Source organism: Lithobates pipiens, unplaced genomic scaffold, assembly GCF_037356315.1.
Source record: "Lithobates pipiens isolate NorthernLeopardFrog02 unplaced genomic scaffold, aLitPip1_a1.2 Scaffold_27, whole genome shotgun sequence".
Taxonomy (NCBI): domain Eukaryota; kingdom Metazoa; phylum Chordata; class Amphibia; order Anura; family Ranidae; genus Lithobates; species Lithobates pipiens.
The window spans coordinates 119,875,637-119,897,482 of NW_027507788.1; the positions used below are offsets into that span (position 1 = coordinate 119,875,637).

At 41.0% G+C, this 21,846-nt stretch overlaps 1 protein-coding gene across 2 annotated transcripts in view; it reads right to left on the bottom strand.

The window, feature by feature from the left end:
* Positions 1-21,846, bottom strand: part of FAM83E (family with sequence similarity 83 member E) — a 130,651-nt gene that overhangs the window by 19,297 nt on the left and 89,508 nt on the right. For both annotated transcript variants that reach the window (XM_077457414.1, XM_077457412.1), the window contains exons 4-5: positions 20,579-20,703; positions 10,130-10,889 (exon numbers count right to left, since the gene is read on the bottom strand). In XM_077457414.1, the coding sequence (XP_077313540.1) occupies positions 10,130-10,889; positions 20,579-20,703 (885 nt within the window). The remainder of the gene's footprint in view (positions 1-10,129; positions 10,890-20,578; positions 20,704-21,846) is intronic.

Sequence of the window (21,846 nt, forward strand, 5' to 3'; positions counted from 1 at the left end):
GAATTTTTTACCTCATGCTTTTTATAATATGTTATTAAAGGTAAATATATTTTAATTTCTAAATGAATTTGTCATATGGACTTTTTTTTCTTTCTTAGAGAAATGAAGGGGTTGGTAGTCAAAGACTGGTTGTTATTATGGTGGGTCTTTGAGCTGTGGCTGGTTGACCTCCCATTTGATGGTGCCTGCACAGTACCGGGCACAAGCAGAGGCATGACGTCAATGATCCTTTTAACTATCTGTGAGGGGGCATTCTTCCCAATGCCAATCAATATAAATTTAATTTTTCTCACTGACCCCCAATTAATTGGTTTTAGCAGGGTTCCCCAAGATCTGAAAGTTATTTTAAGGGTTCCTTAGGTGAAAAAAGGTTGTGTATGGCTGTTCTAAAGTATCTAGCAAAGGGTTGTAGAATTGTTGGTCTGATTCCTGAGGAGTAGACCGGGCAGACAGATCGCTGAACACAAAGATTGCCAAGGTCAAGATTTTGTGCTTGCACTCGGGGCTGAATTATATAGAAGCCAACCATAAGACATTTAATAGTTTTGTTTTTTCTGCAGCTTCAATTTAAACAAATACTTTTACTAAAACTACAATTGGGCTTCAAACAAAACAAAGTTAACAGTGTCAACTAATATCTGACAGCATACAAGTTGGGCAGCTGATGCTCTGCTTTGTGTTAGCCCCCTTGTCTTGATGCATCAAACAGTGGGGGAGAGTTAGGCCGCGTACACACGCGCGGACTGTTCGCCCAACTTTGTCCGTCCAACAGTTTCGGCAAACAGTCCGCTCAAACTTAGCATGGACGGACATGGCCACACACGACGGACGAACAGTTTGCTGAAACCGTGCGCGATGACGTGAACGGCACGTACGACGGGACGAAAAATACGACGTCCTATACACTGCATTATAGCTTTCGGCGTGAAAATCCTTTCTGAGCATGCGCGCAACTTTGTTTGACGAACAAGCCTACACACGAGCGGACTGTTCGCTGAAACAAGGTTTCAGCGGACAGTTTTACGGAATTTCCGAAAAACCTTGTCCGTCCAACTGTCCGCTGAAACTGTCCGCTGAAAGCCCACACACGAGCGGACTGTCCGCCCAAACACTGTTCAGCGGACAAAGTTGGGCGAACAGTCCGCGCGTGTGTACGCGGCCTTACTAAAACTGGGGCACAGAATCTGTTGTAGCTGTGCATAGTAACCAATTGGCTTATAACTTCAGCTTGTTTAATTAAGCTTTAGTATGATCTCTCATAGATTGGTTTATTCTTCCAGTGTTTGTGGGAAATCCTTTCCACAATCCAAAAATATAATGGTGGTTCATCGCCATACACCCAAGCATAGGAACAGAATACTGGAACCTACTTTTAGGGGAAGTGGCCAATGCAAATCAGTCTCTATAATATCTGTGTACCATATAAATATGAGAAGTGCTATCTGCACTTCCTTACTTCCTCATTGCATGCTATACATACAGTTACCTATGAACATCTTTGTTTGCATAAATAATGGTCTTCAACCAAAATGAAAGTAAAGTGCTTGCTGATAGGTAGCCACCGGGCATTGTACTGTGAGTTATGCTGTGTACACACAACCAGACTTTTCGATGGACTAGGTCTGACATTCTTCCCGACGGACTTTCGGTGGAGTTCCGGCAGACTTTCGGAATGAACGGACTTGGACACACACAATCACACCAAAGTCCGATGGATTTGAACTAGAATAAGGAAGTTCATAGCCAGTAGCCAATAGCTGCCCTAGCGTCGTTTTTTGTCCATCGGACTAGCATAACGAATTTCTCGGTCTATGTTCTATTTCTAAAGTCCGCTGGATTTTTGGCAAGCAAAGGTCCGATGGAGCCCACACACGATCAAATTGTCAGATGGACTAGTTCCGTCAGACCTTTGCTGTCAAAAAGTCCGGTCGTGTGTACGCAGCATTAGAGACTGCCAAGGACTGTGTCTAGTCTAAACCAATGGAGAAGGGTTAGGTAGTTCTGCCACAATAAGTATCAGCTTACACTGTCCTCTATATTAATATGGATTTTACATACTACTCTATGGGTTTGCTAATTTTCAATGACGGCAGAGCAATCCTGATGGAAGACATTCCTTGTGCCTGGAGTAGTGTGGGCAAGGGAGTTTAACAAGTGATATTGACCATTTGTATTTCAATGGTACATAATATCCAGTAAGAGGCCACCCAAACGTTGTCACTTGGTGGTGGAAGCACATTCCCTTTCACAAGAAATATAGGTGTGAGGACACCTCTAGCACTCTATAGACTGTGCAAAGGACTTATGGGTGATTTTAATTGTGTTTCACCCTTTTGAATCCTAATGCCTCGTATACACGATCCGACTTTCCGCCAACAAAACCGTGGAATTTTGTCCAAAGGTCGTTGGCTCAAATTTGTCTTGCATACACACGGCCACACAAATGTTAGCCAACAATTCTGAACGTAGTGGCGTACTATACGTACTACGTGTTTTTTCAGCTCTTTAGCGCCACCCTTTGTTCTCCTTCTGCTAATTTCTTGTTAGTAGAAGTTTGGTGAGTGTTGATTCGCGCTTTTCTTTTTTGTGTTTTTCAGTAAGCGATTTTCAGTTTGCGCTTTTCATTTTGTGCTTTTCAGTTTGTTTCTGAATGGCCATTCGTCAACCAGACATGTTGCGGAATCAGAGCAGATAAAGTGTTATTTATTATTGGCCTTGGAGTTATTGCTTTAACATTATTTTTTTGGTTGAATAATGATTTGATTTGGTAAATGTTCTACATTTGGGATGCAGAGAATGCACTTTTTGGTTAAGTTCTATTGGCAGATAGCATGTCTAATTATTTTTTTTTTAATGCACAATAAAAAAATTGTGTAGAACAATACTTGGCTGTGTGGTTTACTTCAAATGACAGTTTGGGAGTAGGCAGTTACAATTTAAAAAATACAATGTAAAATAACAAGGGACACCAACATAGTTGTATCTTTGATCTTAAAAACTACGGGATAGTGGTGTTGTGGTGACGTTTGTCTAACAGACTTGTGTACACACGATTGGAAAATCCAACAACACACATTTGTTGGCGGAAAATTTGAAGACATGCTAGCTAACATTTTTGGCAGAAAGTCTGACAACAATTGTCCGATGGAGCGTACACATGGTTGGATTTTCCACCAACAGTCTGTCATCGAACATTTCCTGTCGGAAAGTCCGATCATGTGTACGGGGCTTTAGAAAACTGTCCTCTATATTCTCTGTGTGAATTTCGGAAGTTTGGAGTTTAGTTGAACAGCCAAACTAATGCAGTGTTCAGCTGAGTGGCCTCCTGGTTATAATGGAGCTGCAGCCACCAGCTTCCTAACATCTATGACTCTTCCTCCCCAACCATTCTGATATTGACCAAAGATGGTCATGTTCACATTTGGTCAGTGACATCAGAAACTATCGTTGCCCCGTTGTTGACATTTCAGCTGTAAGCAGGAACACTGTCACTGGGCGAGTGTAGCATCGAGGAACGGATGGGTCTCATGGGTCACAGCATGTTTTTGTTTTGGCAGATGTTGAGTATTCTTCATGATTGACAAGGATCTGCATCACTGGATGGCTTGGATGGATGTTTTCCCCCTTTTCTAGCTTGCCAGGATGCATGCTTGGAAAAAGGTCTTATATAGATTTTTGAAAAGGTGTGCACACTTTTTTGTTTTTTGCATGGGATTCCCCCTTAAAATCAAATAACAATTGGTAAGGCGCTAGGCTGTTTCTTTGTGTGGGCTCCCCCATAGCAGACCCTCATCAAGGAGAATCTTTTGGTGGAACCCCATGCACTTTTTTTGTGTGATGGTCCTTCATTAACATCTATACCTGACCCTCATCTGGGATAAGGGTCTGGTATGGATGAGGGAAAACCTGGCTGCTTTCTTTTTACAAACAGAATGAAACAGGCGGTAGCTGTTATTTATTTTTGATTTGAACTCCATTTTGTTTCCTTGTAAATTAATTTTTCTGTAGTAGGTTTTATACATTGTAAAGATGCGCCATTTCACAGGCATGTTAAGTGCATCCCTTGGCATGTTATTTAACCGCTTGCCGACTGTCTCACACCGGTATACGTTGGCAGAAGGAACGGTTTGCGGGTGCGTGCGTGCCGACAGCGCCGCAAGCTCCGTGAGTGTAATCGCGGGTGCTGCGGACTCGATGTCCACAGGGATGTCGCTGAGCAAGCGGATATCCACGGGGCGGATCAGCACTGATCTGCCCCGTGTGAAAGGACCCTAAGACTTCTATTATATCCTGCAGGTGTGATGCACTTTCTGAAAGCTCACCACACCTACAGGTAAGAACAGAACTCGATTGCTCAGTGCAGGTAACCCACAGGTGTTCTGCGCTGCACCTGTGGATCAGTTTGAAAGCAGCCCAGTAACCACTGCAGAAAAGATATGCCCATATATACACTGTGATTTTAGTAATAAACTTACCTTTAACAACAGTCTTAAATTCAGGTATTGCCGGCTGTTCATGTCCCAGGCAGAGTGCATTTGGTATCACTACGTTGGTAACAGGAGGCGGCTCTATACAGGAAGCATCTGTTTATGCAGCTCTGTAGCCACTTGCTTTCTCTACCGCCGGCTTCATTAAAAACACTGATTCTCTGGGATGGCGGGGCAGCAACCCACAATCTGGGCTTGCCAACCCGCCATCAGACAGCAAGAGGTTGAGGGCCACATCAGGGGGCTCCGTGGGCCACATGTGGCCCCTGGGCCACTGGTTGGGCACCCCTGCCCTATGGGATAACTGTGTACTGGTGGAAAAAAAGACTACCAGTCAAATTTCTCTATGGAGATAATGTCTGGCTAATTAGGATGGACATGTATTTTGTGTATATTGGAAACTGTGCCAACAATACCATGTTTTACAGAATTGTCCAACTTTTCAGTGCTTCTCCATTTTTGAGAAATGCAGACCTTGGCAGCATTAGCAGGTGAATCGGGAGGGATTTGAAAAGAGAATTTTTAGTTCATTAACTAAGCTAAGGGAATATTTCCTTTTGAACAGCCTACTTGCCTTTAGTATATCAACCTCATTGTCTCTTTAAAGAGGAAGTAAACCCTGATGGGTTTACTTCCTCTTTCATTCCCTGCAAAGGTAAAGCATAATGGACTATGATGCATCACATAGTAGTCCATTATGTGTCAATTACCTGACACAGGAGCCAGCGATGTCACCGCTGTCTCCTGTAGTCCGGCGCATCCATCTTCTTGGTGGGTCTCGCTGCTCCGCCGCTGTCATTCGGCGAAGCCGCGATGATGTCACACCCGCGCATGTGCATGGGAGCCGCCACGCACGGCATATCGCCGTTGACGGGTGCCGCGCTCAGTGCGCCTGCGCGCTGCTGTCTACGGCGCATGCGCCGTAGACAGCGGTGCCTGTCTTTCGGCAAATATCTCCTAAACCGTGTAGGTTTAGGAGATATTTCTTGGACCTACAGGTAAGCCTTAATCTAGGCTTACCTGTAGGTCAAAGTGTGTTGTAAGGGTTTACAACCACTTTAATGCAATAATCGTAATGATAGAAACTTTGCATTGGTAACTATAAAACATTGTAGGACATCTAAGTTATTAAAGTCTAATGACTTGTTTTCAGCTCGTCTTAGATCTTCATTTGGAATTTGCTTTGATGCAATATTTAGAATATGCTAATCTACAAAGTATCCTGACCTACATTAATGATCGGTAAAAGATTCATGACATAAGTCATCTTTTGGAGTCTAATCCAGCGTCACAGAGATGGTTAGTTTATGAAACAGCTTCAGTAGATCAGCTGTGTTTTATATTGTTTTATTGCATGCTGCTGACAGCATGATAAAAGAAAGTTTAACATTCAAAAGTTATATAGTCACACTGACAAATCTACTGGACCTGAAGAGTAAATATTGAAATAAGGTGGAGAAAATATTAGACAAGGGAGGAAACCACATAGCATAAAACACCATGAAAAGTGCGCTGCTGCACAGGACGAAGGAATTGCTGTAGGTCCCGGTCAGACCTGTACCAGGGTTTACTGTAAAATATCATGTTACAGTACATTCTTATTTTTTGAGGGATTCAGACTTTTGACCTCTCCAGGTTGCAACATAGCTGAATCCCCACTACCTGCATTTCCATCATGCCTTCAAACAGATATCAAAATCTAAGCAATACAGTTGCTGTATTTTTAAACACAACTAATATAGGTATAAGTAGGTCTTATCATCAGCTTCCCATAAGCTTCTGCACAGCAGAACTAAGCCTAGGAAAGAAGGAAAAAGTACTAGGAGGCCATCTACCTTTACTGAAATAGACAAGAGTTGACACTGATCATACCCTGTTTCCTCGAAAATAAGACCTAGAGTGATTGTCGGTGATGGCTGCAATATAAGCCCTACCCCCCCAAATAAGCCCTACACTGTTTCCCCAAAAATAAGCCCTACCCTGAAAGTACACAAGAGAATCCCCCTTAATGAGACTTTAAATCAGGGGTGCCCAACCTTTTGAAGAGCGAGGGCCACAATGAGTGGAGCAGAAGGATGACAGTTCCATGTCCACTGTGCATATGCAGAGCGGACACGGATACAACCCACTCTACTCTATGGGCCTTGGATCCCATCTACCCAGATAGAAGGGGACGGAACAGAGTGGAGGTAAGTGGGGTGTAAACGGCCACAAGTCCGTTTACATCTGTGGCTTGATGGAGGTGAATGGAGGGTCAGACCATTGGTGTCAATGGGGCCTAAGGCTGTTTTCACACTGATGCGCTGTTGTTTACCCACACAGATGGTGCAGGCAAGTTCACCTGTGGTTTTCCTGCAGGTTAGCTGTACTTTGCCATAGACTTCTATTATATCCTGCGGGTGTGGTGCACTTTCAGAAAGTGCACTAAACTCGCAGGTAATAACAGAAGTCTATGCCTCAGTGTGGATAAGTCGCAGGTGTTCTGTGCTGCACCTGCGGGTCCGTTTGAAAGCAGCCCAGTAACCACCGCAGAACAGATATGCCCGTATACACTGTGATTTACGTAATAAACTTACCTTTAATATCAATTTTCCATTCAGGTATTGCTGGTTGTTGTCTCAGGCAGATCGCATTTGGTGTCACTCCACCTGTGATAGGAGTTGGTGCCATACAGGAAGTATCGGTCTATGCGGCTCTGCAGCCACTTACTTCCTCTACCAGTGGCTTTTTTTTTTTTAACAGAGGCTGCATCAGTGGATTTGTTCACAACACTGATGCTCTGGGATGGCAGGTTGGCAACCCACAATCTAGACTCACCAACCCGGCATCCCAGAGCAGGAGGTCGCGGGCCACATCAGAGGGCTCCGTGGGCCACTGGTTGGGCACCACTGCTTTAAATGGACCACCAATACCACCAAAATTAAAGATAAAACTTGTATTTTTAATTCATATTACAGAAAATATAAAAAAGACATCCAGACACATAGTATCTCTGATAAAATACAATCAAACAAATATATATGGAAAAAACATGTATACAACAACTCTCATTGGTGTCCCAAACCCGATGCGTTTCTAGTCTCTGCTACTGCAGAACCTTCATCAGGGATAGAGAGCAAAAGAAGAATATCAGGGCAGTTCTTGTTGAAAGTGCTCCTCCATAAGTGTAAGGCAAGAAAACTGAACGACGCCTGAGGCGTATGGCCACATTTTTAAAGAAATTATAATGGGATGGTGCCACCCGATACAAGTCTTCCAAAAATATTCTGAAACGGGAGGTGTACCGCGTGCATTACTTCCCTAGAACCAAGGGGCAATCAATGGGGTTTGTTGTAATAAACAACCCCCTAACAAGTTGTTAGAGGGCCCCAATATGGGGTTTCCCCGATCGCTTAAGGATATGAGTACCTGAGAAGATAAAGATGTATCCAGCAATGTCCGCTTAGACTGAAAGTAAGACCTACAAGGACTTTAACTAGGGCTTATTTCAGGGGTAGGGCTTATATTGCAGCCATCACCGACAATCACACTAGGTCTTTTCGGGGGAAACAAGATACTGATAGGAGGAGAGAGCAGAGAGTCTACCTTATCACTGTGCTGATGCTCCCCCAGTGTCCATTCAGCTGACTTGGATGTGTTCTTAAAAAAAGCCGTGCTGTTATTGCTGCTCTGAATTGTAAAGGATTTGGGGTGCCAGAATCACAAAATTTGCTGCACAAGATTACTCAATAATTGTCTAAAAAATGTGTCAATAACTGCACTAACATGTGTATTAACCCCACTTGTGCCGAAGGGTAAAACAAATATTAATGCCTAAGCCTAACTGTGCCACTTTGACATGTGTTAGTAAAACCGTACATATCATCACAAGTAGTTTGTGTATCCGGGGGATTATACTTTGTTTTTTTCCAGGATGAATTGGGCTTTCATTTGGTGGTAAAGATAATGGATATCTCTTGACTTTTTTTATTATCTAAGGAAAACTGGCCCAAAATAGTAAAAAATATTTTTTTTTGAAATGTAACTGTATATTTCTTGCTACTACCATAATCTACCACCAAAGAACAACCCAAAATAAATTCTCTTGCTCCTGACAATCGCAGCGATACCATGTATGTGTGTTAGTTGTTGTCTGTAACCTTAGTAAGGCCCAGAAACAATAGTGCGCATTTTGCTTTTTTTTTTTTTTTATCCTACCTAAAACACACTGACACTAATTAAAAAAAAAATACTGACCCTGACCTTGACCCAAACACTAGCTCTCAGGCTGACCTAGATCAAACCTTAATCTACGTATTTTTTTATTTTTAATTATTATTATTTGATTTTTTCTACACACGCTTTTTTTTTCTTTCTATCTCTGCAAGGACAGAGAGACATGCAAGGTAGGTTATTTACGAAAGGCAAATCCACTTTGCACTGCAAGTGCACTTGGAAGTATAGTCGCTGTAAATCTGAGGGGTAGATCTGAAATGAGGGGAAGCTCTGCTGATTTTTTATCCAATTATGTGCAAGCTAATATGCTGTTTTTTTATTTTCCTTGCATGTCCCCCTCGAATTTACAGCGACTTTACTTCCAAGTGTGCTTGTAATGCAAAGTGGAGTTTCCTTTCGTAAATAACCCCCAATGCATCTGTTTCTTCCAATCACAGAGGCAGAAAACATGGGGGGGCAGGCTTCACAGTGACTGATCACTGTGATAGCCAATCAGTGGCTATCACAGTGATGAGGTGACCCGGAATCGGATGTTCTAGTTTCTGATCATTAGAACGGGGCCTGGGGATCTTGATGAGCCCCCAATCTCTGTGCTGGGAGCGCACAGTGCCGCAAATATGCGACCCCACGGAAAAAAAGCCCAGTCCAGTAGGGCCACATATTTGCATACGGTTAGCGTGAAGGGGTACGCTGTAATAGCCACATTAGGCAAACTTGCCCCTTAGTTTCAATGGAGAAAGGAGTGCTTTGGTGACACTCCCAAGGAAAAACAGCAATTGGTCTTAAAAATATGATTTGCTCTGTGCCCAAGAAGGTTTTTCCAGCAAGTGCAATAAATACGTCTAGTATTTGTGTGCGACGTCAAATTTGTTTAGTTTCGTTCCGTATTAGAATTAATTCGTAATTTGTGTCCGAAATTTCATACGAAAGACACATTTACGTTAGGTTTGTTAACTTTTTGTAACAATTACGAATGTTCGTTATGATAAATTTATCAATATGAGGGGCTCCCACCATCCCTGTGCTGTGCTGACTTACTGGGTTTTTAACTTTTAGGTTAACTTTTCCTAACAATTATGGATGTTCGTTAGGAATTCGGATCCGAAATTCGTAAACGAAATTTCGTATTTCGTACAGAATTCGGAAGCAAAGCAATTTGTATTTCAGATCCTCCTGAATGTACACATTTACGGAAATTTGTATGAATTTTTGATTCGTACGGAACGAATTGCACATGTCTAATACATACCCAGAAATAACATATTAAAATCATCAAATTTGCTACAGTATAGTTGTGGGGCTGCTTATGCCTGATGTTCTTATTTAAAGCGCTGGGACTTAAAAACGTAAAAACTTCCCAGCTAACTTACCAAATATTGGTAAAAAACGACTAATTACTAAATATACTGCGAACATTATAAACTCACCTTTGAATCTTCTCCAAGATCCAGTGGGTTCTGTCTGACTCCTGGTTCACCACTGCAACCCGACAGCTGGGACAGTTGACTAAGATCCCAAAGGGACTTGCTGGGTCTTCCCCCTGTTGTCTTTGCAGCTGACATTCTATTCCGCTGTACATTCTTTAAAATGTCACTTAAGGCGCTGTGAGACTCTTGTGCATTTCGAAAGTTTAAAGTAGGTCCTTCAAAGTTGCGACAGACTGAAAGTCGATGGCGAATTGAGTAATCAGGGACACTCACTGGATCTTTGGTAACTGAAGGGTCCTGCAATGCCAATGATTTTCTTTTATATCCACTATCTATGGGGGGCTTTCCTGTTACCGGCATTACTGTCCTGCGTTCTGCTATGTTATTAACACTTTTAGTCAACTGTGTGGGTCCTGCTGGAATCATATAAGGTGATAGGAGGCCATCAGTTGGCTGCAGTGCTCCATTGGTGCTAAACCTTTGTGGAGAGGAAAATCCATTTATGTAAGGCTCTGGCACAACAGGTACAACCTGGGCATTGAAACTGACACTTTCTGGCTCTGTAGACACCAATATTGTTGCAGAGGGTATTGAAAGTTTATTGTGAATCTCTTTGGTAGGGTCTTTGGCAAAATGATATCTCTGCAGGGGACGGGAAGCTGCAAACAGTGTTCGAAATTCATTGTCAAACAAGTCTGTAATTTCACCTGTTAGATGTGTGATAAGATTCCTGTCCAGGCGCGAATCACTCCATGTGAAACTGCAAAAGAAAATAATTCATGTATAAAATGGGCATACAATTGGGCTATGTTGATAAACTTTCTAATGCAAAAGTGTCCTAGCTATAGTCCACTTAAAGCTAATGACTCATTTTTGAATGAATATATATATATATATATATATATATATATATATATATATATATATATATATAGTGGATATAAAAAGTCTACACGCCCATTAAAATGTCAGGTTTCTGTGATGTAAAACAAAATGAGACAAAGATAAATAATTTCAGAATTTTTTCCACCTTTAATGTGACCTATAAACTGTACAACTCAGTTGAAAAACAAACTGAAATCTTTTAGGGAGAGAAAGTAAAAATAAAAAACTAAAATAAGGTGGTTGCATAAGTGTGCACACCCTCTTATAACTAGTGATGTAGCTGTGTTGAGAATTAAGCAATCACGTTCAAACTCATGTTAAATAGGAGTCAGTACACACCTGCCATCATTTAGAGTCCCTTCAATTAACCCCAAATAAATTTCAGCTGTTCTAGTAGGTCTTTCCTGACTTTTTCTTAGTCCCATCCTACAGCAAAAGCCATGGTCTGCAGAGAGCTTCCAAAGCATCAGAGGGATCTCATTTTTCAAAGGTATCAGTCAGGAGAAGGGTACAAAAGAATTTCCAAGGCAAATAGATATACCATGGAACACAGTGAAGACAGTCATCATCAAGTGGAGAAAATATGGCACAACAGTGACATTACCAAGAACTGGACGTCCCTCCAAAATCGATGAAAAAATAAGAAGAAAACTGGTCAGGGAGGCTGCCAACAGGCCTACAGCAATGTGAAAGGAGGGGGGTGGTGTTGCGCTACCTCTAGTATATTTTTTGGTATATTACCACAGTATTGCCAAAATATTAGTTGTATATCTAGCAATAAACAATATAGTGCATTAAAGTGCAACAATCAGTGAATAATCTTAAATTAATTAATTCAATAAATTAAATCGGTATGTCTAAAACGCATAATAGTTTTAAAACAACGAGAGGTACAATAAACAATCTCTAAACCACAAAAACAAAAAAATAAATATATATAAAATTATAACTAATAGGTGACTGTATCACTTGTGCAATAAATATGAGGTATAGGTAAATGGTTCAAAAAATGATGATAGATTGCGAACAAATAAAGCAAAATTAACTAAAGATATATATGTGCCATATAAGGTAAAAATATAAGGTAAGCCTCGGGTCCTACACGTTACGTCACGGCACGTGAATTCAACAGGGATGATGTAACGCGTAGGACCCGAGGCTTACGAAGACACCAAAACAGACGCTCAGGCATTGAGATACGAGCTCGGCGCTCGTTTATACAACGCTTGCTTATACTACAGAAATGTGAGTGTTTTTAATATTTAACTAAAAATACCTTTTCCATTCAAAATACTACACTATGGTGGGCCTGTTTATCTCTTTTAAATACATATCGTGAATGATATAATCCGAGGCACCCAGTGAAGGAAAGGAAGAAAAGGAGTACTACCACCCCTCTCTCCCCCCTCATCCCCCTGGCTCCACTTAAAAGTGAATGAAAGTCCAGGATTGAACCGAGCTGAAGGGACTCTCCCCTCCTCTTAAAGATTACTCTGCTATACGCTGTATACCTTACAGCAGTAAGGTAATCACCCATTTTTTCCACGGGTGTCTAGGACACTGAAGATTTGATTTAATTTCTGCACTTAAAGGCACAGTGTCACTATAATACCAAGATAGCTATATATAGTATTCCAGCGAAGCACCTTTGCACGTTTGCACCAATATTTGCACACTGGATTAAGGACTAAAAATTCAATATCGCACTTTATATTTATGTAGCCAGTTGGAATATTTGTATACACGTTACCTATATATCTTGAGTCATTTTTACCTTATATGGCACATATATATCTTTAGTTAATTTTGCTTTATTTGTTCGCAATCTATCATCATTTTTTGAACCATTTACCTATACCTCATATTTATTGCACAAGTGATACAGTCACCTATTAGTTATAATTTTATATATATTTATTTTTTTGTTTTTGTGGTTTAGAGATTGTTTATTGTACCTCTCGTTGTTTTAAAACTATTATGCGTTTTAGACATACCGATTTAATTTATTGAATTAATTAATTTAAGATTATTCACTGATTGTTGCACTTTAATGCACTATATTGTTTATTGCTAGATATACAACTAATATTTTGGCAATACTGTGGTAATATACCAAAAAATATACTAGAGGTAGCGCAACACCACCCCCCTCCTTTCACAAACTACACAAATTTGGACACGAGTTTGGTTCATACGGTGTATGCAGCACCCATTACTTTGTATACATCACAAATTCCTTTTAGCGCAGGAGTACCCACCCTACACAGGCCTACATCAATATTAACCACTTCTGGACCGTCCATCATCGTTATAGGTCGGCATTGAAAGAGGATATCGTTGTTATGGCAACAGCTAGCTGCCATAACCCCGGGATACTCACTTTCAGCGGGTGGTCCGGTTTAAGATAAAAGTGGTCTCTGCAGTGGATTCACCGTGAGATCACTTTTATTGGTAACAGGAGAGGACCCCCCTCCCGCCACGAACCAGTGCCCTCTGCCGCTTACCGGAGCCGTCGGCTGCAGTGGAGGCGATTGCATCTGTCCCCTGCCTGGGTATGGAGATGAGTGAGGGGAAGATGGCCCCCACCTGTCTCCATATTACTGTGGGGTGGAAGCGATGTCAAAACATCACTTCTGCCCATAGCTCTTAAAGGGACATTTTTTTTTTTATGACAAAATGTATTTTTTTATTACATTTTAATGTAAATATGAGATCTGAGGTCTTTTTGACCCCAGATCTCATATTTAAGAGGTCGTATCATGTTTTTTTCTATTACAGGGATGTTTACACATTTTTTTTTGAAAACAGTGTAAAAATGTAAAAAAAAAGATAAAATAAATCTAAAAAAAAAAAATTTAAACTCGCTCCTTCCCGACAAGATCACATGCAGAAGCCAATGCATATGTGACTAGAGCCTGCATATGAAAACGGTGTTCAAGCCAGTGACGACCTGTGAAGCTCTGGTGAACTCCATGCCCAAGAGGGTTGAGGCAGTGCTAGAAAATAATGGTGGCCACACAAAATATTGACACTTTGCACCCAATTTGGACATTTTCACTTGGGGTGTACTCACTTTTGTTGCCAGCGGTTTAGACATTAATGGCTGTGTGTTGTGTTATTTTGAGGGGACAGCAAATTTACACTGTTATACAAGCTGTACACTCACTACTTTACATTGTAGCAAAGTGTCATTTCTTCAGTGTTGTCACATGTACCTATATTTATGTATATATATATATATATATATATATATATACACACAGCCAATGAATAACAAAAAAGCAAAAAAAATTGAAAATGTGAAATAAATGTATTTCTTCTCACGATTTTGACTACTATATAACACAGAAGAATGCATTCTGTATGTTTTACCCTCTAGTTTGTAGACCATTAATATAATAACAGTCCCTTATCCTTTTATGATGTATGGACAGTATTCCAGTTCCACCTGTCTGGAGCTGCTCCACTGCCCTCCAGCTGTTATTCACATCAGCTTTAGCTATGGGTCAAACAATTCGCTATGCAGAATACTATGTGCTCATGGCCTGAAGCATAGGGCTAATGGGATGGTGCAAATCTTTAACATGTCTTAAATATTTGACATTGCATGTACAGAGCACCTTTGCCTGCCAGGCTTGTTTAAAGTATAGATCAATTTACCAGCTTTAGTTAATATCATATTAACAGAAGGATATTGAAAAACAGGATTTTAACTGTTTAAGGCTGAGAGGCATCTGTCTTCCAAAAATGAAATATCAGGGCTGAGTCTAGGCTAGCGTGTCAAAAAACATACTGACTCATCTATGGGTTGCCTAACTTTAACACTATCCCTAACTTTATTGATAATCCTAAATGTAATGCTAACTCTAACATTACTGGCCAGGCTCGGGCTGTGGTTTTCGGTGTGGCCTTCTGGTGTCAAAATGAATGACAGCTTCTTGATTAGAAAGTGATGGCTGTTTATAAGTTGTAATTGTGACCTACCACATCATTGATGATATTCTGCTTCATTTTACACCCCTAAAAAAAAAATCTATTTCTGAAACGCATGCAGTGATTTTTTATTGATTGGTCCAATAGAGGCTACTAACACGAATTGTGGAATACCATCTTATTTGTATATTGCAATCTTGGTGTGAGATGTTACACAATAATTGACACAGACATTATTCTTTTAATACTTAAAGAGGAATTGCAGTCTGCTCACATAATTTGTAGTAAAAACATCTTTGCCATTGTGAAGTTTCCCTCCAACCACTTTGCATATTATTTTATATATACTGTGATTCTGTACTTGCCAAATATGCTGCAGAAATCTCCCTCCACTAAGTCTGGCGGCAGCCATTTTAACTGTGGGCAGCTAAAGCTGCTGCTGTTCAACTTCCTGGATTTACACAGACACACAGAGGCACTCCTCCAGCTCTGCAGCTCTCATTGGCCATCTTATGACTCGTCCCCCCTCCCTTCCTGGCAAATTCTCCCAAGAGTGAGAGACGAGCTGTGTATGATGTTATAAGCCTAGGCTAATGACCAGACAAGAAGCAGGAAGTGGTCTGTATAAGGTATTTACTGGCAGAAAAAATGCTTTACTATTCAAAGTTAAAACAACAAGGGCAGAAGATTTAATAGATGAAAAGTTGAAAAAATGACGGAAGGTCCGCTTTAATTTAAAGTGATGCTAGACACACTGTTTAATTTACACTGTCCCTTCTATTTCTGTATGTAGATGATGGTAGAGTAATTGGCTTAATACGGGAAAAAAAATTGATATACAGTTGTCACATGACCCAGCTCTTTCTCAGCCTGTCTGCAGGGAAACATAAACAGGAGGAACTTCTAGTCCTCTGCTGCTGGTCACATATTTAAAAAACAAACAGCCTTTGGAATACAAAGTAAAAATAAATAATTTATATTAATTAACTATTTTAAATTGTCATTGACAAATATAATGCATATTTGAAATCAAATTTGTAATATTTTTTCACAATAGCATGGTGTGGGCAAATTTCTGCCAGTCACTGGCTGTGTCACGCCCCTCCAGCCTGTGTCTTTAAATAACAGGAAGGTGAAGTCTACATTATTCTACATGTAATATCCAGCCCCCATTGTGTTTAGTTGATTAGTGGGCATGGAGGAGGAGGGAGGGAGTGGACTGTCATTTACCACTGTGTATACGCCCACATGCGTAATTACTAAGGCAGTGAAACTGATCAAATCACCTGTGCCAAATAATGAAAAGCCTGAAAACATGACCTGTTGGTTCGCCATGAGGACTGGAATTGAGAAACACTGCTTTAAAGGATAAGTTCACCCTTCGTAACATGTTACATCTTACACCCATATTAAAGGTGTAACATGTTACTAACGGACCGACCCCCACCCCTTCCCAATCTGACATCAAGCAGGGATCCCCCCCCCCAAAAATGTGGCTGAGCGTGGCTCCAGCCGCCTGGTCATGTCACTCATTCACTCATGTCCTGTGACTAAAAAGTTACAAGGTTCAGCATCCTTTGCGGATTGTAGTTTCCAATGAACTACCGTGGCGCGCTGTGGTAGTTCATTCTCTATTCCTTTGAGATTGTATCTGCTTGTCCGTATGGGATGTACAGGCACACAGATACACTGGCAAATCTGCTGGAGACTTGCATGGCAACAGCAATCTGCTGATCATTGATGCAATGCTTTATATACTCCAAAAAAACGAATGCATAAAATACATTTTTTTTTCACAAGAAGATAAAACAAATTTTTACCTGCAAAAAATTTATATTTAATATTTTTTTTCTACAAAGTGAACTCATCCTTTATTAGTTCGTGAGAAATAAAGTTTGTACGTTTGTCATGCATACTTCTGTGATTTTATGGCCTAAAAAGTCCCATGGGGGTATTACATACTGTGTATATAAATGAATTGGGGATTAGAAAAAAAAATGGATCCTGTTCCTCTAAAGCATGTTATATAGCACAGTGCTTGTGCTGTCTAATTTCGCCCCCTTTATCACCTAAAAAACCTGGCTGAACCTGCCAGTTTCTGCCTTTCCCTCTGTAAACTAACCACGGTTTATCATGGCTGCTGAGCCCTGACATTGTGGTCAGTTTACGTGCCTCCATCATCTGCTGTGTCATCTCTCTCCCCTGATCTCCCTCCCTGCCTGTCAGCTTCATCCACCACATGTTCCTCCCTTCCAGCTTGTAAAATAATACTGTTAAGTCTCTACAATCCCCTCCTGTTAGATAATAACATGTGCCTCACTGTATGTCCTTTATAAAAAGAAAAGCCGATATCTACCTTTTTTCAGAGTGTCTCCTGGCACTCACATGACTCCTCGGCTCTCTCTCCTCCTCCTGACTGACATCAGTGGGAGTTCTCGGCCCCTCCCACTGTATCTGTCAGACGGGGAGTAGAGATCCAAGGAGTCATGTGAGTGCTGGGAGGCGTTCCGATATAGGGTATACATCGTCTTTTTTTTTAATAAAGGACATACAGTAGGGCACATGTTATTATCTAACAGAGGAGATTGGAGAGACTTAACAAGTGGATTTATAACCACTTTAAAGGTAAATAGAATACGGGGGGGGGGGGTTGTTTGCCCCCCCCCCAAGTGGAATTGGCAGAGTTTAGGTTCATGAAATTAAATTTCAACCTTACTTTGCTAAAAATATTTGTAGCTTATCGACTGGTATTGTACCAAAAAGAAACGTTTCCAGCATACCCTCTAATTGGCTCAATGGTGAAAGGCCAATACCTATTTGCTGACCCCCGTATAGCCAGGGCTTATGGTGCCTACAGACGCTAGACATTATTAAAAATGAGGAAAGAAAAAAACAATCCACTTCATCATGGAGACCTACAGACAAGTCAACATTATCATATCTGTCTTAAAACAGCCAAAGAGGAAACATTTTTTTGCATCTTTGGTATGCCCAAAATATTAGTTGTTTTCTTTAAATTATTTGGTAATGTGTGTTGCATTAAATAAGCTAATGTAGAATGGCTTGTCAATACATGACAATAGAAGAAAAAATACACTGCTCTTCTTTGGAACCCAGCATGCCCCGCATGTGGTGGGCTGCATTGAAGGTCCATCGGTACCTACTGTATATGCATATGGAGGTGCCATTCTAAATGAATGGCACCTCACACCATACAGAATCCATACGTTACAGTGCATTAAAATATTTGATGGTGAAATACACATTTTTCTATGAATTATTGCAACACATAAATATAAGGGTAGAATTCACACCTCCCCTGAATTAGCTGTGGGAGGCAGACCCTTTGAAAGCAATGGGAAGCTCTACAGCCTTTGGCAAGTAATCACTTATGCAGATACAAACTCTGTGGGCTTGATTACCTAAAGGCAAATAGACTGTGTACTTTGCAAAGTGCAGTTACTCAAAAGCTTAGTAGATGTGGTAAAGCTTCACTTTGCAAAGAATACCCAATCACATGCAAGGGAAAAAAAAAAATTTTTGCTTGCACATTATTGGATGATAGAATTCAACAGGGCTTCTGCTCATTCACCAAGTTCTGGCGCAACTGCACTTGCAGAGTGCAACTTCACTTTGCAAAGTGCACAATCTATTTGCCTTAATATTGCCTGCTGGATGGGAGATTACATGTGAGTGGCCACGATTATCTGCAGAAGCCAGCCTCTCCTACACTAGCTGCCTCCTTCAGCTAATCGTGGAAACCCTCACCGGGGTTCTCACTAGGGATGAGCCGAAAGCCCCCCCCCCCACCTCGGTTCGTAGCAGAACATGTGAACAGGCAAAAAATTTGTTCGAACACCGTTAAAGTCTATGGGATATGAACATGAATAATCAAAAGTGCTAATTTTAAAGGCTTATATGCAAGTTATGGTCATAAAAAGTGTTTGGGGACCTGGGTCCTGCCCCAGGGGACATGTAACAATGCTAAAAGTATCAAAAATGTATCAATGCAAAGTTTTAAAAATGTCCGCTCGTACCTAGAGGGTGTCTATAGTATGCCTGTAAAGTGGCGCATGTTTCCAGTGTTTACAACAGTCCGAGAGAAAAATTGAATTTCTAAAGGAAAAAAAGTAATTTAAATGTACTCACGGCTATAATGAATTGTCGGTCCAGCAATACACATAAAAGTAATTGAAGAAAACGGCATGGGATTCCCCCACAGTCCATTACCTGGCCCTTTGGGTCTGGTATCTGGTATGAATATTAAGGGGAACCCCCGAACCAAAATTAAAAAAAATAAATTGCATGCGAGTCCATCCAAATTCCATACCAGGCCCTTCAGATCTGGTATGGATATTAAGGGGAACCCCACTGCAATTTTTTTTTAAAAATGGGGTTTGGTCCCCCTCAAAATCCATACCAGACCTGAGTTTAAGGGGAACCCAGTGTCAAATTTTTTTAAATCCTTACCAGACCCTTATCCGAGCAAGCAACCTGGCAGGAAAAGAGAGAGGATGAGAGACCGGTGCCCCCTCCTGAACCGTACCAGGCCACATGCCCTCAACATGGGGAGGGTGCTTTGGGGTAGCCACCCAAAGCACCGTGTCTCCATGTTGATGGGGACAAGGGCCTCATCCCCACAATCCTTGCCCGGTGCTTGTGGGGGTCTGGGTTGCGGGAAGCTTATCAGAATCTGGAAGCCCCCTTTAACAAGTAGACCCCCAGATCCCGCCCCCCATGTGAAATAGTAAAGGGTACAAATGTACCCCTACCATTTCACAAAAAAGTGTGAAATTGGTAAAAATTACATGATGCGGCTTGGGGCAAGTCCTTTATTAAAAAAATTTAAAATAAAAATGTCCCACAGCACGGGAAACATGCGCCACTTTACAGGCATACTATAGACACCCCCCAGGTATGAAATTTAAAATAATGTTTCACTTTAAGCATTATTAAAATCACTGCTCCTAAAAAAAAACACCCATTTTTTTTTTTTTTGCATTGATACATGTCCCCTGGGGCAGGACCCAGGTCCCCAAACACTTTTTATGGCAATACCATGCATATAAGCCTTTAAAATTAGCACTTTTGATCTCTCCCATAGACTTTTAAAGGGTGTCCTGCGGCTTTTGAATTTGCCGCGAACACCCCAAATTGTTCGGTATTTGGCGAACACCCGATGTTCGAGTCGAACTTACGTTCAACTTGAACATCGGGCTCATCCCTAGTTCTCACATCTAAATGAAGTGTGGTTGCATCTGCAGAAGTGAATGCAGAAGTGAATGCACCCTTTCTTATCTAGGCCACAGTATCACCTGTGTTTGGTGTGCAAACATTCCTAGCTTTTCTCTGTGTATAATGGGACACACAAAGTAGAATAATTCATCTCCTATCAGTTAGCATCCACACCCAGGGGATGAAATAGACACCTACTTTGTTTCGGTAACAAAACTCAGAGAGCCTTTAATATACTTTTCCGTTAGCAAATAGCTAAACAGAACTGGAAAAAACAGGTAATAGTTTGTAAAAGCTCAAATCCTAGGTGTATGTTTCCTTTAGATTAGCTTAATATTGTCTATCAAAAGAAAAAAAGCAACAGAGCTGAATCTGGAAGCTTATTGATATACATACCTATAGGATCCTGTGATTACAGAGTTACCATCAATTAGGAGAAATTTCTCTTTTAGCTTTCCTGTTACTTGTTTCAGTTGTCTTGTACTAAAGGTACATCCCGTTATAATCCTTACTCGCATGTTCTGGTAAAATGGAGAGGCAGAAGTTATGGTAAAAACTATATATATTGTATTCTCAGTATAAAATACATGTATTTTCATCTGGGGTTACATGCTATCAGTCTCAGAAGTAAATTCCCTGTACATGTGGTGTATCTAATTCTATATAATGCATGCATAAAGTTCAAGGAGAACTTTGCTTAATACAAATATTTAATATCAGAATCAGAATACTTTATTAATCCCAATGGGGAATTATTATATTATATAATAGGTAAGACCAACTCTGTATTTTTTTGGTTTAAGGGTGAACTACAGGAGTTCTGGTACTGGTATTATAGCATCAATATCTCCAGTTCCGGGCTCCTGTACTGGTTAGCAGTGGCGTCACTAGGGGGTGGCTTCTGGGGCTATAGCCCCGAATCTGGGGCCCATAGCCCCGAGTCTCTTACAGGGGCTGATTCAGGGGGGAGGGGCAACAGGGCAATTGCCCCCCCCCCAGAGAAATTAGCAGGCGGGCAGATAAGTGAGTGGGCCTGGCGGGTGAGCGGATAGGCATAATGGTGAGTGGGCCCAGTTGGTGAGTGGATAGGCAGGATGGTGACAGGCCTGGCGGGTGGTCAATCCAGTGAGCAGGTGAGTATAGACATCATGAGTATTCCCGCCCAAGCATTTGACTTTCTTTACTTCTCTGCTATGGGCTCTAGCACCATATCTTTTGTAGACCTAGCAATGCCCTTGCTGGTTAGTATCATTGAATAAGATGGGTCTGCATTTGATTCAGGTCACATTGTCTGCTCTGGTTAGCATGGACATGCCTACACAGAGAAGACAACGAAAAAAGGTATGTACAATGATTACAGGGTTAAATAGATTAGTCTTAGAATATGGCTGCCAGTAGATTTAGTTAGGCTGAATTTCTACTTTAATTACTTTCAAGGATGTATCTTTGTAAAACAGATACATTTGAGTGACACCTGTTTATTTTCAGCATTGATGGCATTCCAGTACTAAGATTGTTACATTTGTAACTTCCAGTCTCAGGATGTTACAAGGAGGAGGTAGGAGGACAGGACTTCTCAGTACAAGCACATTACATCCTCCCAATTGAATGTAGCACAGAGTTTAAACAGCCATGTACTAGAGCAGTCTTTTCCAACTTTTTTG